The 12,500-nt window shown below is 43.9% G+C and overlaps 1 protein-coding gene across 1 annotated transcript in view; it reads left to right on the plus strand.

Moving 5' to 3' along the window:
• LOC143292104 (BAR/IMD domain-containing adapter protein 2-like) overlaps positions 1 to 12,500 on the plus strand; it is a 39,609-nt gene that overhangs the window by 7,768 nt on the left and 19,341 nt on the right. The window contains exons 4-5 of the mRNA XM_076602289.1: positions 6,484 to 6,545; positions 8,308 to 8,379. Coding sequence (XP_076458404.1) covers positions 6,484 to 6,545; positions 8,308 to 8,379 — 134 coding nt within the window. The remainder of the gene's footprint in view (positions 1 to 6,483; positions 6,546 to 8,307; positions 8,380 to 12,500) is intronic.

Consider the following 12,500-nt stretch of genomic DNA (forward strand, 5'->3'; position numbering starts at 1 on the left):
ATGAAAAACAGTTATCAGAATGCAGCTACATATTATAAAGCATTCAGTATTATACCAGCATTACCAAATGCCTGTGAAATTGGAAAATTTGCCTGGAAAACAAACTTGAAGGCAAAAATATTTTTCACTGCCACACAGATAAAAGAGATAAAATCAAAATGGTATCATATTATGGTTGATTTTCGAGCTCTTGTATAAAAAATAATGTTATGTTGCTGAATGAGGAGTACTGTCAAATAACAAGTGTCATTTTTGCCGAGATAAACGACGGACACGGTGTTACATTATCGTGTGCAGCACGTTTTGACACAGTGCGTCATTCAACAGAACAGTGTGAATTGTGATGGACTGGTTTTGACACAGTGCGTCATTCAACAGAACAGTGTGAATTGTGATGGACTGGTTTTGACACAGTGCGTCATTCAACAGAACAGTGTGAATTGTGATGGACTGGTTCTTAATCATGCTTAGCTACTTTTTGGATACGACAACAAAACACAATGTGATGGATGCTTTTCACATACTTTATTGATAGCTAAATTCTGTGTATACAAATGTGGAATCAACAAAGTGAAGACAACACTGCAATTCATAAAAGACTTTAAACAAGCATATGAAACAGACAAGTATGTTTTTAGAATAAACGTGCAGAATAACAAATCTATTCAGAAATTGACACAATATGTAAAGTAAGCATTGAAATGGAATCGACGTGTTGATGAATATTTCTTGTTCTGCCAATGTTGTTTTGGTTTTGAATAGTCGATATTTTGAGCGGTATTCCACAAGAGTTCGTCTGTTAAGAAGGACTAACACCCATATTTCCATATTGAATTGTTGAAGAGGGGAAGTACATTGACAGACGATCTATGTGTGTATGGCTGTCAGGCTACAGTCTGGTCAAAGAACAATATCTGTATGTATCGATCTTTTCACAGCATTCCGTACATAGACATGAAAGCATTTGTACATAAACGCACGCATAGACACACACACACATACAGTAGCGTGTGAGTGTATGTGCATGTGTGTGCGTGCGTGCGTGTGTGTGTGTGTGTGTGTGTGTGTGTGTGTGTGTGTGTGTGTTACAAAGCCTCGGCCTGCTTACAAAATTATTCATGTACGAATGCCATTTCAAACAAAAATAACACACACACACACACACACACACACACACACACACACACACATGATAAAGACGACGGCAGCGCTGTCCAATGATAATGATTGACCACACCCAATGATGGCACGAACCGCAAGCCTGACGCTTCCCGTTGAAGGCGCAGTCATTGAATTTCACGTCAGGAATTTTTTATTCCGTCGGGTCTGGGCTGAGAGTAAATTACCTGCCAGCTCAGCTGCGTCTTTTGCTCGTTCACTCGTGTACATTTGTGCACGAGACACTGTCATCGTTTGTACTTCCCTGTACACATCACACCTGTATGCCGGCTGACGGGAAGCGCTGGCCGCTCCAATGGCCTGAAGTTGTGTGCAGTTGTGTTAAAGAGTGACAGTACCTGTTTATTGAGTCACAGGTTAAAATTAGTACACAGACAGACAGACAAAAAGACGCACACACACACACACACACACACACACACACACACACACACACACACACACACACACACTGTTAGAAGAAAGAAAAGTTTACGGAAGTCATATGACCGATAAGCTGAAGCGGACGAAACGATACAGTGGAAAGAGATACAGTGACTGTGAGAACCCGACATCGTGTAAACGTATGCATAGGAGTCAGTAAAACGTTGATTGTTTTTATAGGGGGAGGGAGGGGGGAGTTTTCGCAGAGTGCATGGTTGGTATTTATTCATTGATCATTTACCTATTGACTCGTTATTTGCTCTTTTAAAATACCTTGTAACCGTCCCTGCACCTCCTCTCCCCCTCCTCCACACACTCGGAGTTTCTAGTCTATGTATCGCAGCTTCCACGGCACACACACACACACACACACACACACACACACACACACACACACACACACACACAAACACGCACACGCACACACACTCACACACACAGATGAACACTTACTTGTACAAGCACACACACACACGCCCATATCTCCCACCCCCTTGTGTCTGTCTGTGTACTAATTTTAATCTGTGTGTGTGTGTGTGTGTGTGTGTGTGTGTGTGTGTGTGTGTTGGAGCTCATGTACGTTTATATGTATTTGACTGTGCTTTCATATCTATGAAACTGCGTTTTTGGGGCATATCTGTTATGCATGTGTGGGTGTATGTGTGAATGTGTGTCTTCATGTTTTATATTTATTTGCTTATTTATCATCATTGTTGTCTTATTTATTTAATTATTTATTTATTATTATTATTATTTTATCATTATTTTCATTACTACTATCTTTTTTTCCTTTTTTTTTAATCATAATTATTATTTATTTATTTATGTATGTACGCTTATATATATTTTTTTTTCTTCTTTTTCTCAAGGCCTGACTAAGCGCGTTGGGTTACGCTGCTGGTCAGGCATCTGCTTGGCAGATGTGGTGTAGCGTATATGGATTTGTCCGAACGCAGTGACGCCTCCTTGAGCTACTGAAACTGAAACTGTAACCGTCCACCGGTGTGTGTGTGTGTGTGTATGTGTGTGTGTGTGTGTGTTCTCTGTTTCTGCTACCGGGCTCAGCAATGCACTATGCAGGGCAGACGGTCAGAGAATCGCAGTTAACCTTTTGGAGACGCACAATGTGTTGGGTGCTTCAATCTGACGAATTCAGCAAGCAGGATGAAGATGCTGCAAAGACGGGCACGTGAAATCGATAGAGGTGGTTTTCCCGGTGTGATGTGGCGGCTCTGTCTCGGAATAACTCACGGGAATGATTTATGTTGGCTTGCAAGGCAGCGTTTAGCACACTCTGGAAGAAAGCGCAGAGAACATAGGTATTTTGTTTTTCCCGTCAAACGCATCATTAGAACTTCACTGCTTTGGTCAGCCTTCTCTTCGGTTAACATAGTAAAGAATGGTAACTCTCTCCATACACAATGTACATAACTTCAAGCCAATGCTGCTTACGCTATCGATTCAGCGAGTACACAGGTAAATAAAAGGTACATTGGAACAAACCCAGACACTTCCTCAAAAAAAGGAAGTGCCGGGCTTGTCCTTATACCGATCATTTGACATGTGCACACAGCAGCAAGAACAGAAGAAATGTGCAGACACAAATTAGCTTTTATTCAAGATTGGCATAGCCTCTTTAATCCTGAACATGCCACACAGAACACATGGACAATACAGAACAAACACAAGGTTGCCTCGGTGGTTTTTCGACTTGAAATTGATAAACAATGAGGCCAGGAAGTCGATGTTTCATTTGTGGTTTACTGATTCACTGCGTGATGGACACACAGACACAACTTGGGGAAACACTGATCATAGAGATAGGAACGTGCAGTTCTGTTATGCAGTGTGGCTATTCTGTCTCCTCAGATCTGAAAGAAAACAAACTCCAAAGCAATGGTTATCAAAAATCGATTGGGGTTTCTGTTGAATTTCTATGCGATCAACTCATCTGAGTCTTTCCTAAATCAGTAGTCAAACAACTGATTTTAAAACAATCCTGTTTGAATACCGGATTACTACCAAATCTCAGATTTGGAACAAGGCAGTTGGTAGAGGGAGAGCAGCTGTGTGTGTCTAAAGAGTCCAAAGGGAAGTGGGGAGGGCGGGGGGAGGCGGGCAGACAAACATGGCGGTGTGTTTAGGCTTCTGGTGCAGCGTGATCACCGTGACGTGGTATCCGCTGAGAGCTGAGAGAGACGGGGACACAGTCCGCTTTGTGGCTGACTCTTCAGTATTCACATCGGATGCCCAGAAAAAGGAAGAAGAAGAAAAAGAAGGAGAGAGGGGGGGGGAGCAGCACAGGAGGAAGGACAAATGAGTTTGTTGGCTGACCTGACTCCCCGTGAGAGTTGTGACAGTCACAACATGTGTTTTCTCTCCACACACATCTTCACACTGATGTTCATGGTGATTCGACGCCTGTCTGTCTGTCTGTCTGTCTCTCGCCTTCGAAGAAGTACGGGAAAGTTGAACTTGTCTGTCTAGCTTTATTTTTAATACTGTAGAGCAGTTTTGATGTAGCTCAAGTCAATGCAGAAAATGTCATGTTGACCACATTATATATGAATCATCCCTAGGTAAATTCATGTGTGCAGTTACGTCATTACCCACTGTCATTGTCAAGATGTAAATTTCTAACTTCAAACGGCTTCAAGGCAGGCTCAACAGTTTGTGTTACAATATTTTGAAACTCTTTTATCAATATTTTTGAGGTACTGAATATGGTGGTCACGTGAGTAATGCAACTCATGCAGACCAAAGGAGAGAGAGAGAGAGAGAGAGGGAGGGAGAGTTTTATAACCCAAAGGCAGTGACGCCCGTCCAGGTGTGAGGTTCCTGTGGACAGTTCTGAATCGTGGGCTCAAATATCCATGAAGGAAGGTTAACACAATTCAGTCACGATAATTTAAATCACTTTAAGAAAAGAAGAAAATAAAAAACCGCATGAGAAAGAGAAACCGCGTGAATCTGGCTTGCCTGTAGTGACGCTCCACCCTCCCCACACCCTCACTCCCTCCCACTGTGTTCACAAGACAAACACGAACATTTCACCTTTCGTCAGCAAACCAATGACTGACGCACACTTGAAACTTTTCAACACGTAGAGTGGGCTGATATTTAGTGCTGCGTTACAGGATGTGTTTCTGTTCAGCAGAGCTAAATGTCACGCGCACAGGGGATAGTGCCGACCTGTTATCGGAAACGTGACATCGTCGGGGCAAGGTCTGATGTCAACACTCGCAGCCAAAGCTGAAACCCTTCTGGCTGGCAGTTGATGACAGCAGTCAAACCCACTATATATGATTTCGCCTTAGGTGACAGATTTAACACGGTTGTTTGCTGTGTATATAAATGCCACACGTGCATCTTTATATATATTTTTTTTCCTCAGCTGTGATTGATTTTGCTGTGTCGAACTCATGACCTGACAAGATTGCCAGTGTAAAGCAAATTCCTGCAGCTGGGATGCCAAAGAATTCTTTTTTGTTTGTTTTTTGCTGGTTTTTTTTGTTTGTTTTGTTTTGTTTTTTTGTTGGTTGGTTGTTATTTAATGTTGATGATTTTCTTTTTTCATCCCAAACATAGGGCAGTGTCTCGGTTATTCTGTATCACATTAGCACAGTGGGTACATAGCTGCACTTAGATTGAATACACGCCTATCTTATTTCAAATGAGGGGGGGGGGGGGGATGGGGGCGGGGATTATTCATTATGCAACACAGATTGAACAGAACAGAATGCTTCAATGATGTGTATATGTGCAGCGTCGTCATTGTTGTGGGTCCATGTCTGATGGAAGGTGTGTAGAATACAGTCTTCCATTGTGGGCCGATGCATGCAGCTCAAGTATTCCATGAGCATATGCCCCCCAAACTGCGATTGATCCCATGCTCTCTCTCTCTCTCTCTCTCTCTCTCTCTCTCTCTCTGTGCCTGTTAATGTTTCTCAGTATGACCCATTCCCTCACAATGACATGATTCTTGTTGTTTTCATTGGACTTTTTACACTTTATATCAGATGTTATTATGAGGAGAATATATTCTGCCCTTCCTTTCTTTTAGGCTGAAGAAGTGGCAGTCGAAGGAGGGGATGGGAGAGAGAGAGAGATAGGGAGGGGAGAGGGGAAGGGAGAGAGAGAGAGAGAGATGGGGAGGGGGGAGGGGAAGGGAGAGAGAGAGAGATAGGGAGGGGGGAGGGGAAGGGAGAGAGAGAGAGAGATGGGGAGGGGGGAGGGGAAGGGAGAGAGAGAGAGATGGGGAGGGGGGGAGGGGAAGGGAGAGAGAGAGAGATGGGGAGGGGGGAGGGGAAGGGAGAGAAGCAGACTGAAAAAAATGATCAAATAAAAAGCTTAGTTGACAATTATACGAGTTAACGAATTGTGTCGGAGAAAGAAACAAAGGCAATGGTGGTGGTTCAACTTCAATCGAGAAATGCGATCTATCCGAATTCGATCCGATCTCATACCTGGATTATTCTCTTTTCTTTACTAACCCCCTTCTCCTTTACCACATGTTTCGTGGTGGTCTGGGTGCCAGTCTTCCGATGAGACAACATGCCGAAGTCTTGTGGACTGTGTGCACTTAGTGCGTGTAAAAGAACCACTGCAAAATGCTGTTTGTTTGGGATCCGTCAGAAATATCAATGCCCGACTTTATTCAGCTTTTATGTCCCCCCCCCCCCTCCCCCAATCCCAATGCCAACAGCAGAAGAAAACGATGTGTGTGTAATGACTGCCTCTCGCTCTCTCCGTTTTTTGTTTGTTTGTTTGTATAATCAGGAGTGCAAAGGAAACAGTGTATATGATTGTTTCTTCATATTGTACGACCACAAGACCACAACGGAAAACATTGTTGATAACAGTTGTTTATTTCTTTTTCAGGTGAAGCCATTTTCCGGATCGCTGAAGTGCAGAAGGAAATTCAGCTGAAATATGAAGACTGTGTAGGTACATGTGGGCCTGTCAGCAGTGTTTGTGTTCTGCTCTGTGTAGGTACATGTGGGCCTGTCAGCAGTGTTTGTGTTCTGCTCTGTGTAGGTACATGTGGGCCTGTCAGCAGTGTTTGTGTTCTGCTCTGTGTAGGTTCATGTGTGCCTGTCAGCAGTGTTTGTGTTCTGCTCTGTGTAGGTACATGTGGGCCTGTCAGCAGTGTTTGTGTTCTGCTCTGTGTAGGTTCATGTGGGCCTGTCAGCAGTGTTTGTGGTGTTCTGCTCTGTGTAGGTTCATGTGTGCCTGTCAGCAGTGTTTGTGGTGTTCTGCTCTCCCCTCAAACATGGTGCACGCTTCGCGAATACTCGCCCGTCACACACTCACACGCACGCATGTACACACACACACACACACACACACACACACACACAGAGTCACACAGTCACACACACACACACACACACATACACAGAGTTCTAAAATAACTTTCGAGAATGAAAACATAAGCATAGGCATATAATTTCAAAATAATTTGATACGCTTGTTTCACTGCTGTAACGTATGGTGCAAAATATGTTTCCACACTTGTGAAAAAGCAGACAATAATCTTTAAAAACCTTTATAATCTTTGTATCATAAACAGGTTTCCACATGAACATGTTCATTTGAGCTTTTTAAAACCAACATTAGGAGTCCACAAACCCCCCCACAAATTTAGCAGTATTCGGTGAAATGGGTAAATATCCCTTATATTAACTTTAAAAGTGATACGTCAAATCATAAAATTTTGATTACACATTATACAGACACGATAACATTCTTATGTTAAACTTGTATACGGTGGTATGTGTACCCACGAGATAAAACAGCGAACATGGATCAGGTTTGTCAGAATGATTTTACACGATCTTGGTTCAGGACACGTACAGTCCACATTCAGTATTCAGTCTTAGTCATATTATCATGAATAAACGTGAATGCGAATCTGTTTTTGAATAAAAATGATAATTTAATAATAACATTACTGATGAATACAGAACCGAACCTTGGGATATCTTAATTATTTGAAAAAAAAAATCACTGTGAAAATTAAGAATATCTTGTCATGATCTCGCAATAGAAAAGGGTAGATATTGTAACATTCCAAAAGAGATGAGACTGTGCCTACAATGTCAAACAATTGAAGATGAACATTTCTGAGATAATTGCGAACTGTATACAAAGGAATAAGAGAACAGTTCAAAGACGAAATTCAGCAAAAAAATGCCTTCCAACTACCATTAAACTCAGTCAGCTGATGCTGGAAGACAAACTTGAAGGAATATTTGGAAATTTTGTGTTTCGCCAGAAACGTCATCGCACGGAGAATGACATAAGTTTACTGTTCTCTTTCATTTAATTTTATTTACTGTTAACTTAATTGTATGTGTGTGGTACGTGTGACTGCGTATGTGTATCTTATCAACCTTGTTATGGTTTAATTGATAAGTAGATTTGATTCTGATTCACACACACACACACACACACACACACACACACACTTCATACTTGTTTAGAATGCTGGTACACACAGTGTCTAATCATTGAGGTAACAACAGAATGTTCCATCTCTCTCTATGTATCTGCCTGCCTGAGACACCTGTCTGACTATTCATTTACCCACCCTCACCTCAACCACATTTTCTTTTGCCTTTTAAGAGCTTGATCGGCACGCGCGCGCGCGCGCGCGTGTGTGTATGTGTGTTACCAATGACGACTGAACCTGATCGTGTGCAGAACAAGTCCTTTTTCGCTGAAGTTGTTCTACCTCTGGAGCAAAAACTGGACAATGACTTCAAAAATGCTGTGGTGAGCAAAACAAAGCAAAAATAAGAACAAAAACATTATTCTTTTTGCTTTTCTATTTCTTTCTTTCTTTCGTTCATTCTTGTTTCTTTCTTTCTCCCTGAGCAGATTTTTTTTTCGAATTAGAGAAAAGGGGAAGGGGAGTTTTCGGGAAGAGGAGAGTGGAGGGGGTAGAAAAAAGAGAAACCATCTCATCCCGTGAAGAAAACAACAACACTGGTATAATCTAAGTAATTTGCTGGTGGGTTGACTAACTAACTGAATGATTGATAACCTAACCGACTGAAGGAATCCACACGAAAGCCGGTTCAGCCACATCCTTGAGGAAGCTCCTCAGACGTCACTTCGGTCACTGTTTTCAGTACGGCGGCGCATCCTCAAGCAGTGGTCGCCCGTTTCAGGACCTGCACTCTCCACACATGGAGGTGGGAAGTGAACACGTGCCGAGCTGTCCGAAGCAGAAAGACCTACCCAGCAGAACGTTAACATGGCTATGGCGTGTTGCAGAGAACGCCAAGAACTACAAACAATGTTAATACTTTCACGTTCAGACAACACTTTTCGTTGCCTTCCCTCTGACAGTGTGAGTGGCTGCCCAAATGTCAGCACCACTCGGGCGCAATATTATGGGTTCTTAGAGATCGTAGTTTTTACTCTCAGGGTCCTGAGCTGACCCATGCGGCGTCTGGAGAGTGCTGTGTAAGAATGGAGATTTTTGCCGATCTCTAGGATCAACAGATGCGCAGCCCTGCTGGTGCCTGTACCCCTTCCGTATGTGTGTGCATGCAGGAGACCTTCTTCTTCTTCTTCCGCGTTCACTCGTATACACACGAGTGGGCTTTTACGTGTATGACCGTTTTTACCCCGCCGTGTAGGCAGCCATACTCCGTTTTCTGGGGTGTGCATGCTGGGTATGTTCTTGTTTCCATAACCCACCGATCGCTGACATGGATTACAGGATCTTTAACATGCGTATTTGATCTTCTGCTTGCATATACACACGAAGGGGGTTCAGGCACTAGCAGGTCTGCACATATGTTGACCTGGGAGATCGTAAAAATCTCCACCCTTTTACCCACCAGGCGCCGTCACCGTGATTCGAACCCGGGACCCTCAGATTGACAGTCCAACGCTTTAACCACTCGGCTATTGCGCCCGTCATGCAGGAGACCAAATATCCACGTAAAAATCAAGAAATCTATGTCGGAAATACCGAAATACTACACATGCACTAACCATGTCAAAAACCATCAGCAAGTTGATTCTGGACGTGTGACAAAAACAGAAGAGCAGTCAGAGGCCAGACAATGAGGACAGTGTGCAGGGTGTGGCCGGTGGTCTTTCCTCCTCACGTTCTGACAGTCCACCTCAACTGTGCATGAAGCGATTCGTGTGTAAGCGCCGAAACTGACCAGTCCATCGATTACAAAACTGACCAGTCCATTGATTACGAAACTGACCAGTCCATCGATTACGAAACTGACCAGTCCATTGGTTACGAAACTGACCAGTCCATTGATGACGAAACTGACCAGTCCATTGATGACGAAACTGACCAGTCCATTGATTACGAAACTGACCAGTCCATTGATTACGAAACTGACCAGTCCATTGATTACGAAACTGACCAGTCCATTGATTACCCAACTACTGACAACGTGACTGACTGACTGACGGCCAACTGACTGATTGACTGACTGACGGACGGACGACAGAAGGAACTGATCGACTGGTGTGCAAATAATGGAAACGACAAACGAAAGACAAGGTGACATGCAGTGCTCTTCAAAGCAGACAGAACAGTGGAGCGAGGCCCCGACTGTGAGAACTAAGCAAGGAACTAACAAAGATCAATCAACCAACAACAGACTGGGCAGGGCTGGGGTGCACAATTGATCATTATCAGCTCTTGGTTTGCTCGGCGTTAATTAAGAAATTCTATGGGACCATTTTAAACGCTAAGCAATCTTAGCGCTGTTAAGATTGCCTCTGTAGCCCAGCTCAGGTTCGTAACTGACATTGAACAATGCAGATTGAGTGTCACTTATTGACAGTGGTGAGTCAACAGTGCAGACTGAGTGTCACTTAGTGACAGTGGTGAGTCAACAGTGCAGATTGAGTGTCAAGCAGTGACAGTGTGTGAGTCAACAGTGCAGATTGAGTGTCAAGAAGTGACTGTGTGAGTCAACAGTGCAGACTGAGTGTCACTTAGTGACAGTGTGTGAGTCAACAGTGCAGACTGAGTGTCACTTAGTGACAGTGTGTGAGTCAACAGTGCAGACTGAGTGTCAAGAAGTGACAGTGTGTGAGTCAACAGTGCAGACTGAGTGTCACTTAGTGACAGTGTGTGAGTCAACAGTGCAGACTGAGTGTCACTTAGTGACAGTGGTGAGTCAACAGTGCAGATTGAGTGTCAAGAAGTGACAGTGTGTGAGTCAACAGTGCAGACTGAGTGTCACTTAGTGACAGTGTGTGAGTCAACAGTGCAGACTGAGTGTGACTTAGTGACAGTGTGTGAGTCAACAGTGCAGACTGAGTGTCAAGAAGTGACAGTGTGTGAGTCAACAGTGCAGACTGAGTGTCAAGAAGTGACAGTGTGTGAGTTAACAGTGCAGACTGAGTGTCAAGAAGTGACAGTGTGTGAGTCAACAGTGCAGACTGAGTGTCAAGAAGTGACAGTGTGTGAGTCAACAGTGCAGACTGAGTGTCACTTAGTGACAGTGTGTGAGTCAACAGTGCAGACTGAGTGTCACTTAGTGACAGTGGTGAGTCAACAGTGCAGACTGAGTGTCAAGAAGTGACAGTGTGTGAGTCAACAGTGCAGACTGAGTGTCAGTGACAGTGTGTGAGTCAACAGTGCAGACTGAGTGTCAAGAAGTGACAGTGTGTGAGTCAACAGTGCAGACTGAGTGTCACTTAGTGACAGTGGTGAGTCAACAGTGCAGACTGAGTGTGACTTAGTGACAGTGTGTGAGTCAACAGTGCAGACTGAGTGTCAAGAAGTGACAGTGTGTGAGTCAACAGTGCAGACTGAGTGTCACTTAGTGACAGTGTGTGAGTCAACAGTGCAGACTGAGTGTCACTTAGTGACAGTGGTGAGTCAACAGTGCAGATTGAGTGTCAAGAAGTGACAGTGTGTGAGTCAACAGTGCAGACTGAGTGTCACTTAGTGACAGTGTGTGAGTCAACAGTGCAGACTGAGTGTCAAGAAGTGACAGTGTGTGAGTCAACAGTGCAGACTGAGTGTCAAGAAGTGACAGTGTGTGAGTCAACAGTGCAGACTGAGTGTCAAGAAGTGACAGTGTGTGAGTCAACAGTGCAGACTGAGTGTCAAGAAGTGACAGTGTGTGAGTCAACAGTGCAGACTGAGTGTGACTTAGTGACAGTGTGTGAGTCAACAGTGCAGATTGAGTGTCAAGAAGTGACAGTGTGTGAATCAACAGTGCAGATTGAGTGTCAAGAAGTGACAGTGTGTGAGTCAACAGTGCAGACTGAGTGTCAAGAAGTGACAGTGTGTGAGTTAACAGTGCAGACTGAGTGTGACTTAGTGACAGTGTGTGAGTCAACAGTGCAGATTGAGTGTCAAGAAGTGACAGTGTGTGAGTCAACAGTGCAGACTGAGTGTCAAGAAGTGACAGTGTGTGATTCAACAGTGCAGACTGAGTGTCAAGAAGTGACAGTGTGTGAATCAACAGTGCAGATTGAGTGTCAAGAAGTGACAGTGTGTGAGTCAACAGTGCAGACTGAGTGTCAAGAAGTGACAGTGTGTGAGTCAACAGTGCAGACTGAGTGTCAAGAAGTGACAGTGTGTGAATCAACAGTGCAGATTGAGTGTCAAGAAGTGACAGTGTGTGAGTCAACAGTGCAGACTGAGTGTCACTTAGTGACAGTGTGTGAGTCAACAGTGCAGACTGAGTGTCAAGAAGTGACAGTGTGTGAGTCAACAGTGCAGACTGAGTGTCAAGAAGTGACAGTGTGTGATTCAACAGTGCAGACTGAGTGTCACTTAGTGACAGTGTGTGAGTCAACAGTGCAGACTGAGTGTCAAGAAGTGACAGTGTGTGAGTCAACAGTGCAGACTGAGTGTCAAGAAGTGACAGTGTGTGAGTCAACAGTGCAGACTG

This window comes from Babylonia areolata, chromosome 18 (genome assembly GCF_041734735.1).
Source record: "Babylonia areolata isolate BAREFJ2019XMU chromosome 18, ASM4173473v1, whole genome shotgun sequence".
In the NCBI taxonomy this organism is placed as follows: Eukaryota; Metazoa; Mollusca; class Gastropoda; order Neogastropoda; family Buccinidae; genus Babylonia; species Babylonia areolata.